At 38.6% G+C, this 20,712-nt stretch overlaps 2 protein-coding genes and 1 long non-coding RNA gene across 4 annotated transcripts in view; all 3 read left to right on the plus strand.

Moving 5' to 3' along the window:
• LOC136241818 (cullin-3-like) overlaps window positions 1–20,712 on the plus strand; it is a 48,154-nt gene that overhangs the window by 22,090 nt on the left and 5,352 nt on the right. For both annotated transcript variants that reach the window (XM_066033144.1, XM_066033145.1), the window contains exons 10-17: window positions 8,544–8,630; window positions 8,683–8,772; window positions 8,828–8,896; window positions 8,945–9,046; window positions 9,096–9,200; window positions 9,947–10,123; window positions 10,458–10,499; window positions 10,549–10,659. In XM_066033144.1, coding sequence (XP_065889216.1) covers window positions 8,544–8,630; window positions 8,683–8,772; window positions 8,828–8,896; window positions 8,945–9,046; window positions 9,096–9,200; window positions 9,947–10,123; window positions 10,458–10,499; window positions 10,549–10,659 — 783 coding nt within the window. The remainder of the gene's footprint in view (window positions 1–8,543; window positions 8,631–8,682; window positions 8,773–8,827; window positions 8,897–8,944; window positions 9,047–9,095; window positions 9,201–9,946; window positions 10,124–10,457; window positions 10,500–10,548; window positions 10,660–20,712) is intronic.
• Window positions 14,804–17,978, plus strand: LOC136241228 (serine-rich adhesin for platelets-like). The gene is made up of 3 exons (XM_066032410.1): window positions 14,804–16,996; window positions 17,048–17,820; window positions 17,901–17,978. Exons 1-3 carry the CDS (start codon window positions 16,459–16,461, stop codon window positions 17,976–17,978), a joined length of 1,389 nt encoding a protein of 462 aa, XP_065888482.1. The 5' UTR covers window positions 14,804–16,458.
• On the plus strand, window positions 18,461–19,205 carry LOC136241824 (uncharacterized). Its single transcript, XR_010694423.1, has 2 exons — window positions 18,461–18,846; window positions 18,980–19,205. It is a non-coding gene; the product is annotated as an uncharacterized lncRNA (long non-coding RNA).

Below are 20,712 nucleotides of genomic sequence, written 5' to 3' on the forward strand. Positions count from 1 at the left end.
ATCCCCACTGGGTTGGTTGGTTAGGGAAGGGCTAGTGTAATGTTGTAGCAATGACTTGTGGGTAATGATGCTGTAGTTGTCAAGTTTAAAGAGGCAGCTAATGAACTTTGAAGATTTCATCGGGACGATGAAATAATGAATATTGAATAAATAACAGAAGTGAAATTTTGTTTAAGAAATATCAGGAAACATCTTTTGTGTATGTTTGTATGTTTATTTGTATATTTATGTGTCTTTCCGTACCCACGTGAAAAAAATTTTGTTTGCTAAAACAGCCTTTATGGGATAAATAGAGGCCATATAGAGCCTGTATTAAACTTCTTGGCTGGTAAGCTTTGATTTAAGACAGTTAATACGTGCCAGTTTGAAATACGGGTGAAATGAGTTATAAGGTTGCGGTGAAGGTCTTACCCAAAGGGCTCTATGGACGTCAAACAGCCGAAAAACAACACAGCTAGCCTCGGGTGTAAGAAAGTGTTATAGATAGATGAACTATAAAACAGTTAAGAAGATACTTCTGTGCATTATTAGTGGGTTAAAGTGTTTTGTTTGAGGTACACCTCCTTAGCAGTGCTTAGCAACATAATTACAGAATTACAAAACATTTCATCAATTACGAAATACAAATTCAATTGCGTATGTAGCAACAAAGCAATATAAATTAGTTTAGTACACTGTTAATAAATTCCAGTTAGGTTTGTTTGCTGCATGGCACCTGGTTTTTAGAAGTAGCACAACGTCAACTTATTATTCCTAATCAAACTTAAAATTCCTAAGTTTTCCTTATACTTGTTTACTTTTTGTAACATTATTTTGACTAGTGAACCCACGCATACCACATCAAAAGAAAAGATGGCGCCAGAGTTGATGTTTTCGACTGAACATGCATCTCGGGTATCAATTGCTGACTTGAATGTGAAGTATCCATTGCATTTCGCTATCAGCTATGTTCACCCCATTATCATGAACCACAATAGTGGGTTCATAATAGGGATCGCCCATGTTTTTTTTTTGCAAAAATCCTAATAGAACGTACACCTAAAAACCACCTTGAAAAGCATCCTTCAACTCAAAACAACCCTCCGGTGGTTCTTTGCAATGAGTATAGGTCCACTAGTAAGTATCAAGTGAAAAGGAAATAGTATGTGTATTTCAGACAAAACTGAAATATGCCCATTTGTTCATATTATTCAATTCATAATATTATTCTTTCACAGGCATAGCGAAGTTTACAAGGAGAATCCTGGGATAAAAAGTATCAAGGCTTGCTGAATGGATCATTGTGTGTGTCCATGACCTATTTTTTATGTCGTTTTCGGATGAAAACAGCTCAAACCGGGCCGTTTCTTCTTGCCAAAATGCCATTACGCTTGAGAAGCCATACAAGATCGTGCTTAGGCTTTTTGGTGTGCGCTGCTTGTGGCTAATAGAATCTGTCTTTATTAAACTCGGTATAGCCAGGAAGCTTAATCTGGGATGATGACTTTGTTGCAAGGTGGTTTTTCGCTCCGTGATTATACCACAGACTTCATTATCAATCAAAGAAATCTATGTTAATTTGTACACATGATATCGTAGTCAATAGTGTAAGAAGATATTGTTGCTGAGGAGAAGATAGCTATGTTTCAACAGTTTGCAGTCAATGATAAAAAAATGATATAGGTCTATAGTTTGATGGATTAGTACACGGGCCTTTCTTGTATACTGGTGTTACATATGCCCTCTTCCAGTCTGAAGGGAGTTCACCCTGATGTATAATGCAGTCAAGTGTATAACAACAATCCTTGCACTGAATTTGACAGCTAGTAAAGTCACCAGTAATGTAAATTGTAGCTCATATTGGGAGACTCTCAGTCTGTATACACATTGCAATTTGATCAGTTTCATGTGTGTACTGAAATGTTGTTGACGGTGTTACGATGCAGAATGCAAAATTACACTATTCACAACAGTTTTCTTCATAATCCATTACTGGATTAATAAAAAGTACACAAACTAGATGAATAAAAAATTGGAAATTTTAAATGAGAATAGGGATCGCTGAAAAAAGCCACAAAACAAGAAGGGATCGCTGAAAAAAGCCACAAAACAAGAAGGGATCGCTGGGGTGGTAATGTAAACCACAAATCCCTATTTTGACTCGCTTCAAAATTATAGAGCATGTAACTAAAGATTTGGCTGAGAGTCAAAATAGGGATTTGTGATTTACGTACATTACCACCCCAGCGATCCCTTCTTGTTTTGTGGCTTTTTTCAGCAATCCCTATTCCCATTTTAAAATTTCCAATTTTTTATTCATCTAGTATATACAAGTTTAAGAAAAAATTTGGAATTTTAAGTTTGATTAGGGATCATAAAAAAAAGTAGGGAAACAAGGGAGGTCGCCTACATCTACAGATATACTAGCGAACATTTAATCCCTAATTCAGTCTATATCCCCAAGACCAAGACTCAGAGGAGGTTGGACGCGCTCTAAGCGCCACATAAATGTATTGCTGTTAATTGCATTTTTTTCTTTGGTATTTCACATGACCCTCAATAGTCATAGTACAAATTTGAAAAACGATGGGGTTGACTGGGGTTGATTAGATATTCGGATGGTGCTTCACGTAAGCTTCAAGGTGATGTAGTTTGTTTTGTAAAAGTGCTTGGTGATTGGGGTGAAATTAATAAGTTGTGGTTTGGTGTGTAGAACATCTCCAGAATTGTCACGCACGTATTCTATAATCAGAACAATGATACTTTACCAAATTAAACTGAGATCGATGTATAAACCTCTTCAATAAAATGAGTTTCGCATAATTTGTTTTAGGGGCGCTTAAATCGTGTCCAACCTCAAGACTGAACTATGGATTAAATGGCCACTAGTATATCTGCAGGTGTAGGCGACCTCCCTTGTTTGCCTTAAATTGCTATTTGTTAACATTTTTGCCGGGAAGCCACACATTGCGCTACTGCAGTACATGGCGGTAGCGTGATGCCTTGGACTGTCAGCAAAAAGAAATGGAACACAAAGGAGGACAAAGGTAAGTCTGTGATGCATGCATTGTACATACTGCGGTATGCCAAAAGGCACGTCTCGGGACGAAGCAACATTGAACAGTGAAAAAATCAAGCCCATAGCCTTAGCCATTGTCGAGTTTTGTTTGCCTGAAGGCAGGCTGGCAGGCAAGCAGGCAGGCAGTAGAAAATTCCATTGAATAATTATTATTTTTAATTTCGTAACAATTTATCGGAATCCTTTAGGATCGTACTGAAGACACTTTTGGGCTTGGTTATACCTAACCAATACTGCCAAGGTGCCAGGATGGAGTTGTGAAGTTGGTTTGGTGATTTTTTTTGGCCAGAAAAACCCAAATCTCCATGATCCCTAATGTACAGTACTACCGTACTTAGGGTTACGTACTGTATGATTATATAAATATGTAGCTCTATAAATGAAGAACAATAGGAAAAGCACTTCTGCAATCAGTCCAGTCACCACGAAAAATACAGACGATTCGCGAGCCCCAACTACTCGAGATTGAACGGTGGCCATTATGCTTGCAGACCTTCTCCTATTTCAGTCTGTTGCACGGCGTTACAAACATAGAACAGTACAGACGAGAAACATCTCTGCAATCAATCCAGTTGCTACAGAAAATATGGGCGAAATACCAACACAGCCACAGGGAAGCCACATCGTGCTATCACGAATTGACACCTTGCGTAGTTGGCAAAAATAACTGGAAATTAAAGGCAAGTCCATAATGCGTGTACCGTAGATTCCCTAAAAATTCGGCAGAAATAAATTAATTCCGTTCATGTCTGGCCGAACAATTAGGAAAAAAATGTACCAACTTCGTGTTATTGTCGAATTTTTAAGGATCTATCCCTAATACAGTCTGCATGCTTCATGGCTATGTTATTTGCAATCTACTTACTGGTACTTTCTGGATTTCTTTCTACAGGGACCAACAGGAACGCCTTGCGGCAGAACTGACAATACTGGCCGCAACACTCACTTCGCTGCAGCACTAACTTATATACCGTGATTGCCTACATCATCCAGGAGAGATGATCAATGTCATTACTACATCACTTTTGTATACAGTCACTCGACACTAATAATAATAGAAACCACAATCAATACTATTAAACTAGCTATCTCGTGAAATCTCGCTATGTAGCTCCCAGTTGCTGCATGAAGTGTTCCATGACTTAACAGAGCGTTATATCTGAGGATGTATCATGTTTGTGGGCTCCAGGAGAGATGTTATTCTGTGAACAGAAACGAAGATTGTTTTGTGGTAGCCACGATGATATCGTTGGGCACGTTTGTTCCGTGACCAATTTTACACTTGGTGCTTCATCCAGCATCGAGGTAGCATATTATGTGAGGTCACTGGGAATCCTCAATACTAAAGAAACCTTCGTCAACTAGTACTCCAAGTGCCGAAAAATTAACGCGCTTATAATAGAAACTTTATTTCCGCTTGCCGAAATTTAGAGCACATTGCGTTCAAAGCACGGGGAGTGCCGAATATTTAGAGATGCTGAAATTTTAGGGAATCTGCGGTATTATACATGCTGCAGTTGGTGAAAAGGCACGTCTCAGGACAAAGCAACATTGAATAGTGAAAAAATCAAGCCTGTAGCTATAGCAATTGTTGAGTTATGCTTGGCTGAAGGCATCAGTTAGTCAGAATACAATTCTGTTAAATAGAAATTTTTAGAATCCCATAGGAACTTTTTGGGGTTGGTTTTAAGACATTTTTGGGCTTGGCTGTGTCTACCCAATACTCTCAAGTAGTCATGAAGGAAAAATGAGGCAGGTTTAGGGTGATACTTTTGGCTGAAGTTCTGCATGATCCCTAATCCATTAATTTTGAGAAAATTTACCTCCCCATGGGTAATTTGTACCCCAAGGGCAGGCAAACGTCAAAATGGTATTAACTTCAAATAAAAACCGAGTTGTTGCGTTCAACAATACCTTTACTTTGGTATCATGTTTTAACATGTCAATTAATGCCTCAGGGAGATAGAGACAGAAATGATCAAATTTTTGTGTAAAAAATGCCACAAAAGCCTTAAAAGTCAAATCTGCGACAGCACTATATCAAACAAGTTGATGTTGTGCTACTTCTAAAAAACCAGGTGCCATGCAGCTAGCTAACTCATTTGGAATATTACGCGCAGAAGTATCTTCTAAACTGTTTTATAGTTTAACTATCGTGTTTTTTCTCGCAAATTGTCTTGACAAAGCCTCAAAGTTGCTTTTCATTTTCATTCGCATATGTAGGGGACATGCCCACTTCCAACCCGAAAGGATAGGCTATTCCTGGTAGTCTATGAGGCCTGCACCATTGCTTTTCAATTATTGTCTTTCCTTTTACGCTGGTCATCATCTTCATGCAACAAAACCATATCAAGGTGTTGATTTTCCGTGTCAACACTTTCCATGTTTAGACTCCACAATTTAATCCTGAATACTGCCGCTATCTGTCAAGAGTTCATAATGTGTATACAGTACTGTGCAAATGTAACGTTGTCTCGTGAGAGCGCGAGCAATTAAAAACTCACTAATTAAAGGGCGTGGTACCTGTTTCACTCACAAGTCTTCATCCCGTACAAAGCGAGATGAATACTCATGGGTTAAACGAGTCCCACATCCTTTAATTAGTGAGTTTTTTAATTGCTTGAACTCTCGCGAGATGATATAACATTTGAGCGGTACCATACTGTGGAGAGTATCCTACTCTCATATACTCCTGTAGAGAAAGGCGTATCGTGAAGTTATGACATAGCAATAAGATGTTGTGGTTTGTGACATATGAGCAGTCGTAAAAATGAAAGAATTGTTAGCCTTTTGAAGCCATGTTCACGAATGGTGAAATGTCTACACAATTGTCTAAACCCAGAGTTGGGGGTAATGTGTTACAAATGTAAATGTAGCACATTACATAATAATATTACTTTTACAGTAACGAGTAATGTAACGCGTTACATGACAAAGTAACAAGTAATATGTAACGAATATTACATCCGGAAATTGTAACGAATATAATGCATTACTTCCTTTTAAGGCGCATTGTATCCAGGCATGTGATTGATTGCATATTGGGCCCAGACAAGACTGGAGATAGCATTATAGGCATGGACAAAGAATGATAGTGTATGGGGAGTGCCCTTGAAGGCCAAGATACAACAACAAAGTGTGTATTTGTGGCTGAACTCCACCAGAGAAACACGTGTCTCGCTCGTGTCACTTGTAGTTGTAGGCTGGTAGCTTGTATTTAGAAGATTGGACTTACTTTATAGTTTGTAACGAACAAATGTAATATGTAATATTATTACTAGTTACAGCCCTCGTTACTTTTTTCAGTAAGTAATATGTAACTGTAGCGCGCTGCATCGCGTAAAAGTAACTAGTAATATGTAACTAGTTACATTTTTAGTGTAACAACCCCAACTCTGTCTAAACCCATGAAGACATGCTTGTAGTACAGTGAGAAATGCTAAGAGTTCAAGTTAGTTTGGTTGCTAGTGACATTGTTAGGCACATGTTCAGTCAATATGTGACTGAGTCTGATAAAATAGGGCTTATAGCCAGAAAATACATGAGTTTGCTAAATAATCCGTTTTTCTATAAGCTATAGCAATTCTGTAATTTTCAGTACAATCTCTATACATTTCTACATATACCACTTTAGTGTGAGCGTTCAAAGGTGCCACTCGGGGTTTAGCTCGCATATTTCCTGGGCACTATCATGGGAAAGCGGTTTGCCAATGACTTTGATGCCCAGCCAGTTCAAAGAAACTATATGCTTTGACTCGTTACATTGAGCAACATAGAGCTTTGTATTGTGGGATTCGTTTTGTAGTGGTAGCTAAGCTGACTATATTTGCTAAGATAGACTGGTTGGTTGTTAGTAAATGATAATGAAGGCACAAAATAATTGTTTGGGCGATCGTGGATGCGTATTTCTACCCACCACGTATCAGCCTTTGAACAGACCACGGAATGGCAAAACTACCACTGCTACGCTGAAATAGGTTAGTAACTTACAGTCCTAAGTACTTAATATAATAACTTACTGACTGTCCCAATAGCGAAGTTAGTCGGCGTAGTACTAAAATGAAACTCCATCCCACAATCGCAAGTTTTCTAACATCGCGTGTTGAAGCATAGTAATGTACTAATGACGTTTTAATGTATGGATAATGTTCTGATGGCTATTAGCCCACGCTACTAAAACCACGATCAATCTTCAGATGCTACTGTATAACACAAATGGGATGAGTTCTCGTTAGCTCTTTCACCTATTAGGTGAGTGTGCCCCAAGTGATATATATCACTTATACCACGGCTGCTTGGTATTTAGCTGATATTATACACCCGCAGCCCTCAAGCTGCGCCCTCAGGCTTTGGGTGTATATATATCAGCAAATCCCTCGCAGCCGTGGTATAACTATTTATATACCACACCTGTGGTTGAGATCAAAAGCGCCGCGCTGTGGTATATAACTGATATACCACGCTTTGTGGCTACGCTTACCATATATGGTGTAACTTCACACATTCCACGAATCCTTATCTAAACAGTAAACAAGTCTCTAATAACAAGCGCCTAAATCAATCAACAAATATTCACCTCAGAAACTGGAACAAGTTTCGATGAACTCCTGTCTCCTTCGTGGATAACTCACTAATCGCGACTATGTGGGCGTGGCACTGTTAAAAGTGTAAATGTCTGATCCATCAAGAATTTCTATTGATTTCCATCTCCAGGAGATGCTGTTTCACTGTAACATCTATAATCGTTTTCATCTACTGGGGTGTAGAATATAACAGTTATAACACTATTACTTGGGATATGACTAAATATACGCACTCTCACTCGCTCTCGTGAATCGTGCATATATTTTAGTCATATCCCTCGTAAGTGTGTTATAACTATAAAATAAGTGATGAAAAATTTAAATAGCTATCATGTCCACAGAAAAAGTTATAAAATTTCAAAGTTTGACATTTTGGTCAAAATTTAACGGACTATAAGCCCCATTTTGTTAGACTGGCCCGACCGGGTCACATATTATATTAAAATAATGACATCATTATTACGGCAAACTCAGAAATGTTATGTGATACTCCCTTGTACAAGGGTATATACCCTCCTCAGTGTATAATATACAGTCTTGCTATATACTAATAGAACGGTGACATGTGTATACTACGTATACAGTACGAGTAAATAATTTACTCTTGCTGTATGTTCTAACAAAAACTAAACAAACTAGTGGATTTTAGATTTATTAATGTAAAGGGATTTAAGCAATAAAAACTGTTGAAACAAGAATGAATGATGGTATAGCCCTGTGGGAAAATCCATACTTTGGCGTTGAGCAAAATACATACATGCCAGTGTGTGGAATTTCCACAGGGAATACCATTGTTTGTAATTATATCTTGTTTTTAATAGCTTTTATCACTTGAATCCCTGCTTCATTTTTGAATTACATAATAATACCTAGTAGCTATTAAATAATTGACTTGTCTACAGCGACTAATTGAGTTGAAGGATCAATATAACATGTATTTGGAGGAATCATTTCAGAAAGATGCTCTCTTCAAACAATCCATTAGTGCAGTGAGTGTTTGTACCTGTCTAGACTGCTTTATGGTGGATTTATTCTTCTAAGGATTTTGAATATTTTATTAACTTAAATGAGAAATCTCCGGAGTACCTTTCGCTGTTTGTAGATGATTTACTAAAGAGAGGGTTAAAGGAGGTATGTGTGTCTGTCTGTGTGTTGGTTCTGTTATATTAAGATTTGACATATCCAGCACTCTGAACAAGAAGTTGAAGTCATTTTGGACAAGGCACTCATTTTATTCAGGTTCCTACAAGAGAAGGTACAGTTGTTGTTATGGTAACAGTTCAGCCAATAATTAATGCTATAGGACGTGTTTGAACGATACTACAAACAACACTTAGCCAAACGGTTGCTACTTAACAAAACTGTTTCAGATGATTTGGAGAAAGGAATGATATCTAGATTAAAGGTGACATCATAGTGAATCACGTGCTGGTCATGTGATCCTGCTGCTACAGAATGAGTGTGGTTGCCAATTCACTAGTAAATTAGAGGGAATGTTCAAGGATATGACATTGTCCAATAGTACAATGGACAAGTTTAAAGACCACCTGCACAATCAGGTCAGCCTTATTTGATGATAATTTATCATCCAGTTTATTTTTGGTTGATTTCTTCATTACTTTTGTATTGTGGTCCTGGTCATTTTTTTCTTGTTGCTATAGCCACTAAACAGTATTCATGTTTTACTTGTCACTGGTATTGACCTTGCTATATTTAAAGAAAGCTGCTTTGTTCTTCATTTATGATGTTTGCTGGACAGGTTCTTATTGGAGCTTATTTAAAACTATTTTCTCTGTAATGCTCTTTCTATCTTAACCACTAAGATTTCAGTAAAGGTATTGTACCTGCCATGATTTATTACTACATACAATTCACCTAATATACTCTAACTGGGTAGTTTGAGGGTAGCAGGGGTGGGTTCAATAATGGTGAGAAGTTCAATATTGCACTGATATCAATGTGCAAAAATGATATCGAGATACACTGTAACAAGAACACCGTGTTTTACTTTGGTAAGTATGATGCAACATCTTGTACAAAAAAAAATCTGCCATCTACTATGCAGTAAATCAACATTCTTGGAATTTGAAAACAAATTGGATGGGCAGACGATATGGACTAGTTATGAGTTATTCAAGAGATACATTGCAATATTAGTAGTCATTGAGATAATGTGCCAAGAAATAGTCGATATTTGTTTTTGAAGATATCGCCCATCCATAGAGGGTAGTTTGAGGGTTCAAATTATCAAAATTCTATTGTATCGTCACTATGGTTTACTGTATTGTCACTATGGTTACACTAGGGTTACCGTGTTGATGTGGACCTCAATGTCCGAGTGCTCACTATGGGATACTGGCCGACACAAACTAACCAAGCACAGTGTCAGCTGCCGAGAGCAGCCAACATTGCTTGGGGTGTGTTCCAGAGATTTTACCTCAACTGTCACAGTGGAAGACAACTAACTCTGCAAACTCATCTGGTAAGTGTGTATTGTGTGTGTGTGTGTAGTGTAGTGTAGTGTGTGTGCATGTGTGTGTTGTGTGTGTGGGTAGTGTTGTGTGTGTGTGTGTAGTGTAGTGTAGTGTGTGTGCATGTGTGTGTTGTGTGTGTGTGTAGTGTTGTGTGTGTGTGTGTGTGTGCGTGTGTGTGTTGTGTGTGTGTGTAGTGTAGTGTTGTGTGTGTGTGTGTGTGTGTGTGTGTGTGTGTGTGTGTGTGTGTGTGTGTGTGTGTGTGTTGTCACATACACACACTACACACATACAGTGGTGTGACATATGGTTTGTTATTGAGTGTTGTAATCTCTCTGTTGCTAGGGATCAGCTGACCTTAATGCCACATTTTATCCAGTAGAAAAGGTTAGACATGTCATCACAGTGATGATGACATCATTATGATGTAATACAGGGGGAGGCAACCAGTACAGTTCCATCAGTCAAGAAACACATCATTCAAGTGTCCACACATCAAATGTGCATATTGGATCTGTTCAATACAAAATCATCTATTACATTTCAAGTAAGTACATTACCTACAGACCTTAATATATAGCTAAAGCTGTTTCTTTGTAATGCCCACTAACTCAGCACCAAGACACGTATTGACAGGAACCTGGGGAAATTAAGTGCTCATCACCTGACAACTCCAAGTTTGTTGTTGTAAATTGATGCGCACTTTCGTTTGTTCTCTACAAAGTGTTGAAAGCTTTTGTCTAGAGGAAAACTTGAGCTACATTCCTTTCAAAACCACGATCACTTGCATTATAGATAACATGGGACAAACAAAAGGAAAATGTGTCATAACATAATTCTGAAGCCACTAGAGCAAGCCACCCAACACTACTTTAAACTGCTATTGCTTTGTACAACATGACTCTCACTTTGAAGCATTTTACTTCATAAAGAACTACAATGAAGATAGTATAAAGTTGTATATTAGTGTCAATTGCAGTTTATATGTTATGGCTTCATGTTTCCTTTGAATGTGTAAATCAACTTGTCCTTCATATTTAAGAATTCTGACCTGCTGGGATTTAACATGGTTTAATTACCTACTTTTTTACTTTGATGTAGCTGCTTCAGTGGGATAGAATTGACGCAACTAAAGCATGTTATGGATTAGCTTAGATCAAAGTATAGTACTTCCCTGTATTTCTCCATGTGGACTAGGAAGAAGGCCATTCCAACATACGGAATACTTCATTTCTACTGCCGTATATGTTATTATCATACAGTACAATAGTACTGTATAGTAAGGACCACAAAGGTTTGGGCGTGGCCCATGAAAAACATCACCCAAAAACCAGCCTCACTTTTCACTGATGATTATGAAGCATAAGCCCAAAACAAGCCTTCACATCAACCCGAAATGCTTTCAACAAGTTGCTATGAAATTTAAAAATAAAAAAAATGACAGAATTTTCTAGTGACTGACTGACTAACTGACTGACCGATACCTTCACACAAACGTAACTCGATAATGGCTAAAGCTACGGGTTTGATTTTTCACTGTTCGATGTTGCTTCAGCTGGACACATGCCTTTTGGCACACCGCAGTACATACAATGCATTCCTCATGGACTTATCAGTGTCCTCCTTTGTGTCCCATTCATCTTTGCTGACAGCGAAAGGTGTCGATTTGGCGGTAGCATATGATGGCTTCCTTTCGTAATGGAAATCATCCATATTTTTCATAGTGGCTACTTTGATTGTAGAGGTGCTATTTGAACAGTTCTTGATTTGTACTGTTGTGTAACGGGTTGAACATAGCTGACAATGAAGCGTAATGTATATTCACTTTTCAGATGATTATTATTATATTATATTTATTACTGTGTAGCAATCAAAAGATTATAACGTACAGGTGTGATCATAAAAGTTACTTAAGTTATTACAAAACTCATTACGGGTAGAGGAATTAATTACATCAGCAGGGAGTTGGTTCCATAATTTGATGGTTGATGGGGAAAAGGAAAATTTGTATGCATTAATTAGAGTTGTTGGTTGGTGATAGTAGCCACTCCTTAAACTTGAAAGTTTAGGAGTAAGATCATCTGTAGGCACAATCAAATATCCGTTAATTATTTTGTAAAAAGTACTTAATTTAACTTGGGTTCTTCTTGCCTGTAACAATGGTAGATTAAGAGAAGACAACATGTTAGTAACACTTGAATATCTTGAAAAGTCATTAAAGCAAAATCTATCAGCAGTTCTCTGGATTGATTCTAGCTTGTTTATATTCAACAAGGTGTGGGGGTCGCAAGCAGACGCAGCATATTCAATAATAATTGATAGAAGAAGCACATGATTTTAGAACACGTGGACTCACATTGTCATCACCAACAGATTTAGTGGTATCCAAAGAGTGTAGGATACGCCTCACATTAAGAACTTTAATTCAAAATTGAGTCAGCAAGGACTGATGACAGTCTTCTAATGTGGGAATCGGTGCTGCATCATTTGGTTCAAACAGTTTGGAGGAAAAATACTCAGCAAGTTGATGCGCAGGTGGGGACATAGGTCTGGCACTGGAAGTGGATCCTATCAAACTCTTGTTAATGACCACCAACGTTTACTGGTAGAGTGTTGTTGAAGGTCTTCTCGTATCTTAACTCTGTAGTCTTGGATTGCTTGTTTATATATAGAGTTTGCATCTGAAGAAGCCAGATTAAGCCAGCAATGTCATTTCTTTTCCAACAGGTTACCTTACGCTGCCATGCTGCGTCACAAGGATGATTCCACCATGGTGTAGGTCGTGAGCTTTTAGGGATACATGATGGAACAAATTTCATGGTAGCTGAATAAATAATACTGGCAAAACGAGTAGTAACATCATCTTTGGAAGTTCCATTTAATGGAATGAAAATAGCATGAAAGATTTTCCATGGAGCACGTGACCAATGAAACACATGGCAAGGTGGTGGTATGATAGTTGGGGGGTGGGATGATGTTACTAAGGATAGAAAAATAGTAGCATGATCAGAGGTATTTAAATTGAGTAGCTGAGTAGTGGTACCAGTGTGTTCAGACAGAATTAAATCCAGTATTGCACCTTGTCGTGTAGGGACATGTATCAACTGGTGAAGTCCTCTGGACTCACAAAACTCCAAAGCTACGGTATCTGCGGGTGATGTGTGAGATGAATGAAGCCAAGAGGCTTCATGGACGTTGAAATCACCACATATCACTGGGTATTGAGATGCATTGGAGTACAGAAGTTGATCAAGTTGTCGGAATAAAGTGAGATCATTAGCTGAAGGCTGACGATAACAACAAACAATCAAAAGCCCCAAAAGATTAATATTAAGTCACAGTAAAACAATAAGAAGTGTTATATCCCTACTGTGCATTTCTGTTATGGTATCTTGAGCACAGTAGGGATATAACACTTCCTATTGTTTTACTGTGATTTAATATTGTGTACTACTCCAGCTTGTTTCAGTACTTTTTATCAATGTGCTATGGTTCCTACTCTAGTTGAAAATTCAATTTTTTTGTGTACTTGTAAATATTTATGACTGGTGAACCAACGCATACCACATCTGAAATGGTGCCCCGTGCCCCAGCTATATCAATTATCGTCTGAAAAGTGAAGTATCCATTATGCTTCATTGTCAGCTATGTTCAACCCGTTACACAGCATTACGAATCAAGAGCTGTTTGAAAAGCACCTCTGCAATCCACGCATATGCCAAAAGAAAGAAATGGTACCGCACACCCCAGCTATATCAATTATCGTCTGAAAAGTGAAGTATCCATTACACTTTGTTGTCAGCTATGTCCGACTCGTTACACAGCAGTACGAATCAAGAACTGTTCGAAAAGCACCTCTGCAATCAAAATAGCTACAATAAAAAATACAAACAATCTCCATTACGAAGGGAAGCCATCACATGCTACCACCAAATCAACACTTTTCGCTGTCAGCAAAGATGAATGGGACACATAGGAGGACACTGGTAAGTCCATGAAGAACACGTTGTATGTACTGCGGTATGCCAAAAGGCACCTGCTGGGCCAAAGTGATATCGAGCAGTAAAAAAATCAAGCTCATAACCTTAGCCATTGTCGAGTTATGCCAGTTGCTCAGTTATAGCAACTTGTTGAAAGTATTTTGGGTCAATCTGAAGGCTTTTTAAGGCTTAGTGTTACTTAACCAATACTGCTTCATCGTTGTCAGGGAAAAGTGAGGCTGGTTTTTGGGTGATGTTTTTTCATGTGCCACATCCAAACCTTTGTGGTTTCTACTGTACAGTGTAGAGATTTCATATCGTTACCTGAGAATGCACCAGAAGCAATCTGAGATGTTAAGGTGGCGGTTACCTGCTAAAACCGTAAAGTAACTTATTTTTTGTAAAATTTATATCTTTACAGATCATATATTATTTCATGGTTATACATTGTCACACTATAATCAACTAACGGATTATAAGCTTACCAAGTACTATTGCTCTACGTGAATGAATAACGGAGATACAGCATGAAACATATAAGCGGTGAAAAACACAATTGGTGTCAGTTTTATCAGAGATTATACAGTCTACCAAGGCGTTCTTCAGCTTAACATGTTCTGCATAATGGTACTCAGGGCCGCATTATCATTGCAAAACGATAAGTACAACGGCCAAAACAAGTTAGTCTAAAAGGTTTTTTAAACATTGCGAGTGTCCAAGAAAACCAGTCAAAAATCGACCTATGGGTGTAAAATTTTAGGATTTTTTTGCATGCAGCCCTACACCCACATTCATTAGGCCGCTACCTGTTGTTTTGCCACACCTCCAGTTCAGTATACTGGAAAAAACTGACGCCAAATACAAGACTGCTCTTCTACATGCCTTTGCTAACCTCAATGGAAGGAAGTGTGGTCAAAGCTAACCTCAACGCAATGATCTGTGATTGGTGCAGTAAAAGTTACGTAAGCTTGCCGCGAATCAGCTGTAGGTCAGTAGCCATAAGATCAGTAGTTGTAGCCATGCATGCGGAAATTCATTCATCAAAATGCTATTGGTCCTATATAACTTTAGCACTTGTGCGCTACATCATCCGTCTTATACAATTTTGACACTTGGGTCCTGCATCACCTATAAAATGGTGCAAAAATAAAATAAAATACAATATCAGAACAAAACAATAAATATGGGTAGCAAGAAGAACAAGAAGAATCATCGAAATGATCATCGTCATGTCTACAAGAGAAAGAAAAAGTAAGTATGCTATCGTGTTACAGTGTATCCAGTATCACTTACAATCTGTGCAGGTTCCAGCACAGTAGGTCTCGGCAAATAGAGCAACCTCAGCAAATAGAGCAAACTAACAGCACATTATGTCACTCTACTTGGCATCTGACAGTCGTATCATAAACCTAGGACAATTAAACAAATACTTGAACAGAGTCTCAGCACATGCTGCTACATGTGCAGCATATCAAAATGAATCTGCATTTGCAAATGATATGATGGTACTTGTAGAACAAGCTTGCTATGGATTGGCATCAATAATTGCTTACCAGTGTTGTGGCTGTGGCCAAAGAATTTCATTCTGCACATCACCAAAGGTCACTTCACCAGAAGGCAAAAAATACTGGAGTTGTAATCTAGCAGCCATATGGGGACAAATGGCTACTGGAGGAGGCTTCAACAAGCTGGAGGAGTCCATGAGTGTGCTAGGAGTACCTGTAATGTCAAGAAGGGTATTTGTTAATACTTGACGTATAATAGGAAAATGGTGGTGGAAGCTACTGGAGGAATCAATGCAAGTTGCTGGTAAAGCTGAACGTGAGCTTGCAATGCAGGAGAACAGATACCACCATGGTGTGCCAGCAATATCAGTTATAGTTGATGCTGGATGGAGCAAACGGACACATAAGCATTCATACAATGCTCTTTGTGGGGTAGGGGTGATTTTTGGTTTAAAAACCGAAAAAATTTTGTACATAGGTGTGCGTAACAAATTTTGTGCAGCTTGTGTCCAGTATAGTAGCACACCAGAGCATACCTGCTTTAAAAACTGGAATGGTTCCTCATCCTCAATGGAAATAGATATTATTCTGAATGGATTTATGGTTGCAGAGGAGCAACATGGTGTACGGTACATCAGCTTTGTTGGAGATGGTGACAGCTCTATGTGCCCAACACTAGTGGCAGGTGTCCCTGGGTGGGGATATGCAATTGAAAAGCAGGAGTGTGCTAATCATGCACTATAATGTTTCCGGGGTCATTTAGAGCAGCTAGTCAAAGACAAACCACAATATAAGGGCACAAACAAACTAACAGCAAACGTGAGGTTAAGACTTACCAGGGATGCTCGCTGCACAATCATCATGAGGAGTAAAGAGGATGATAAAGTTAAGGCAGCAATACTCCTTCAGGAAGACATACTAAATTGCCCAATGCACTGTTTTGGTATTCACCGTAAGTGCAGACCTGAATACTGCAAAGTAGTAAGATCTAAATATAACACAACTAAATCTCCTACCTCAACTGATTGCTCTACTTCAACTGATTGCTCCACTTCAACCGATTGCTCAACTTCAACCGATTGCTCCACTTCAGTTGATTGTTCCACTTCAACTGACTGCTCAACTTCAACCGATTGCTCCACTTCAATCCATTGCTCGACTTCAACCAACTGTTACATTCCAGGGTCCAGCTCAGAGGTGGACTGTGAATCAGATGTCCACAATATGGAAGCTGAATTCATAGGTTCTTTTCTTGAAGATGAACAGCAAGCTTGGACAGATGCCACTTCTGAAGACACTGATGAACCTTATGGTCCTGCTTATCCAGTTGATGAGCAAATGCTCTGTGACATCAGAGCTATTGCAAGTCGCCTAGCAAGTAAAGCACAACAGTTATTGGGTAAGCAACAATAGTCATGATGAAAACTAATAACATTACAATAATCAACAGGTAATTTTACCACTAACCTGGCAGAGAGCTACATGAATGTGCGAGCAAAATTTGATGGTGGCAAACAAGTTAATAGGTGTCAAATTGGGTCATGGCAAGCCAGATGTGCTGGGGCAGCACTTCGAAGAAATGAAGGTTCAAATTGGGGCTCAGAAATGTGGAGCAAGGTGGTGTCTACTCCTAGTAAAACATTTAGAGCAGTTGGTGAATGTAAAACTAAAAAACTCAATAAAGATTGGAAGAGAAAATCAACTGACACTGCCAAAATTAAAAGGAAAAAAGCAAAGAGGGAGAGCCTATCAGCTTCACAACAAGGCAGAGAATATTACTCATGTTATGATGGGGGAAGCAATGCAAATGACATTGTAACTGATGTTTTTGACAACCAGCTCTGTGAGCTAATGAAAGAATATTATTTGGCCAACATAAGCATAACTGAATCAGCAAGAGAAAGTGTAACAATGATGACATCTGCACAAGTTAAAAATGATCATTCCCTTCAGGTGTGGTTATCAGAAAGACGAATGAGAATAACTGCTTCCAATGTTGGCAAAATTGCCAAGAGGAGAGACACCACTAAAGTAAGACCCCTAGTAAAGGAAATGCTATACAGCAAATTTGAGGGCAGCACTACTACCAGATGGGGACTACTGCAAGAAGAGGCAACCAATACTCAGTACTTAAAGGAAAAGCACCGTACCTCTCCAGATTTGTCCACATCTCTATCTGGATTAATCATAAGTCCAGACAACCCATGGTTGGCTGCTAGCCTAGTATATGATCCAACAGAGACCTCCCCATATGGCATTGTTTATTTATTTATTTTATTTTTATTTATTTCATTGCTTTACAGATACACAGCAAAATTACAAGGATGGTAGGTACAATAATAAGACAGTATGATTGGAAAAGTGATCTGAAGGACAAATGACAATCAATGCCAGATGCCTATAAAACTAACTACTTATACTTAACTTAATTACCAAAAGCCTATAAAACTAGTTATTACAATAAATGATAGTTACAAGGGTTGGGGAGCTTAGCACAATTACAACAAGGACATGCGAAATGGAAAGTACATTTATTATTTGAATTAAAATTGTTTAAAATTGTTGAGTACAAAAATCCATACTCTGTAGAAACAAAACATTACGTGAAGCAGCTACAACCAAGAAGGGGTTTTGCTTAAAACTTGAACAGGAAACAAATGTTTTGGCACTAAATAAAAAGCATGATTACTTTTATCAGGTACAGTGTGTCATGTATTGTAGTCAAAGACAGTGGTGTGATATTGTGATACAAGCACTGGATTTACACATTGAAAGGATACATTTCCTGTTCAAGTTTTAAGCAAAACCCCTTCTTGGTTGTAGCTGCTTCACGTAATGTTTTGTTTCTTACAGAGTATGGATTTTTGTACTCAACAATGCCATATGGGGAGGTCTCTGTTGGATCATATGCTAATCCATCTGGGCTAGCAGCCAACCATGGGTTGTCTGGACTTATGATTAATCCAGATGATCCTGACTTTTGGATAACAACAATCTTACCTAAGCTAAAATCATTTTACTTTAAGGGTGCTAGCGGGTTTTTGAAACCATTCAAGGGACAACCCACATGACCACATGTGGCTGTTACATCATAATTGGCAATATTACGTATACTCAAAGTATCCGTGTCAGGTGGCCGTGTTTTGCGCCAAAGAAATTGGCCAAGAAACAGTCTGTTTCGTTTGAAAATCATCACGAAAATGATCGTCTGGGTGCCCAAAAGTGACAATAGAGTGAATTAGCCTGAAAGTAAGTGCTGGTTTTGAAGACAGTGCGAACGCAAGCTGATTTGTAGTCAACACACGTTCTTCCTGTGTTTTCTCGAGTGATAGTGATAGTGTATGCTGGTAAGTTATATTTGTAATTGTACACCTGTTCTTAGGTAGAGACAATGTTCCAGCTGGATTTATCACCCATTACAAGACACTGACTGTGCATTACGAGGCGTTACCTATCGAAGAGCAGGCTTGGCGACTCCACAAGCAACAGGAAGGTGCCCCAGTGTGTAAAGAAAAGGAACAAGAGCTTTTCTTTTGTTCAGAACTTCATTTATAACTTGTTATTTGATAAAGTTGGCATTTGTGGTTTATTGGAATTTGTTGTAATAACTGGTTGGCGTGCGCATGTTCTACACTGCATTGTGAAAGGCGATAGTCTGGAATACACGATAGTCGGATCTCTACCAAACTTTTGGTGGACCATCAGTGATAAATTTGCAAACTTCTAGCGCATGGAATTATAATTGTTGTGATCCAGCATAAAGTTACAAGGCCCGGAAGTCGAAGTTCGCTCGCGGGCACTCGCTCTTTGTTTTATAACTCAGAAAAGAAGAATTGCAAAGACAAATCCATGCGCTAAGTTTCCACAAGTTTATTGAAGAATCTTCACAGCGAATTTGATACCTGTGCTAGCAGCCAGTATCTCGGAATAAAAAAATGTTGGTAGAGGCTAGACGCTCGCTTCACTCGCTCCAACCCTAGCTCGCCTCGAACTCACCCAAAAACTTACCTTCATACAACTAGTGTGTTTTGATACTCGAGTTATGGGTGACACTGTCGGACGAATAGTACCGGACGAACAGGACCATGCGATCCGAACCGGACGAATAGCCTGGTGAAATCGGCGTCCGGAACCGGACGAATAGCCACTACGAAAAATGTATGGGTTAACTTTCAGGGACTATAGCGTGTGAATGAAACAAGGTACAATCTTATGCTTTGGTCACTGTATAGTAGAAAGTTAGGTCAATCTTCGAAGTGGTTGATTAGATTCCTGTAGCTTCCTTTTTGCCTGTATCAAAGGTAAAAACAACAGCATTTGTGTGGCTTCAAAAAGGCGCTAGCACCCTTAAGGCTGTTTTACCTGAATTGGCATCACCACTAGGAGCCACTAAAATACGGGAGCCTTCAGATTCATTTCAGGAGCAATGTGAACTAACATTTGCCAATTTATGATATACACAACAATTTATGTGTGTGTAGTGTGTGTGTGTGTACCTTTTGTGTTCTTTATCAATATGTTATTATTTCACAATTATCCGTTAGCAAGTTTTATTGCGCTCGACTGACCTGCGACTGACTCCTAATATTTTAGTACAGTACACTCCATGGCATGATCCATCCAGTAGAGTAATCTGTCCAGTTGAATAACCTGTAGTGGCTAGATCTTTTTTCACCATCATGCTTTGTTTCAGCAGTGGTTTCAACCATGCTGCGTTACGCGCAAAAGATCTTTTCGCAAAAGATCTTAATTTGATTTCCTGTTTGAAAACATCACACATTTTTGTGGCTTTTGTAAGGTTTCGGTTTTAAAGGGCTTCCGTAAACCACTACTTCCAAGTAACCGCCACCTTAGATACTTTATTTCCCTTGCACCCTGCCCAGGTGCCGCATGCAATAAGTACACACCATCACCTCGGGCCGCTTACTCTTAATTTTAATAATTTCCTAGATGAATTGTATATGATAGGGCAGGCACTGAAGGCCTGTGTAATAGCATATTCATATCATACACTTATACAATTTTTTATACTAGCAAATAAATGTACACTTAATCAGGTGATACAACAGAATCACAGCTATTACACAAAGCACTACTATTTTATCTGTTGTTGAT

Source organism: Dysidea avara, chromosome 12, assembly GCF_963678975.1.
Source record: "Dysidea avara chromosome 12, odDysAvar1.4, whole genome shotgun sequence".
Taxonomy (NCBI): Eukaryota; Metazoa; Porifera; class Demospongiae; order Dictyoceratida; family Dysideidae; genus Dysidea; species Dysidea avara.

Coding starts and splice junctions, on each gene's coding strand:
- LOC136241228 (XM_066032410.1), top strand. CDS start 16,459: ATGAGGAGTAAAGAGGATGATAAAGTTAAGGCAGCAATACTCCTTCAG. Junction 16,997..17,047: donor TAAAGCACAACAGTTATTGG/GTAAGCAACAAT, acceptor AATAATCAACAG/GTAATTTTACCACTAACCTG. Junction 17,821..17,900: donor CATGGTTGGCTGCTAGCCTA/GTATATGATCCA, acceptor ATTGCTTTACAG/ATACACAGCAAAATTACAAG.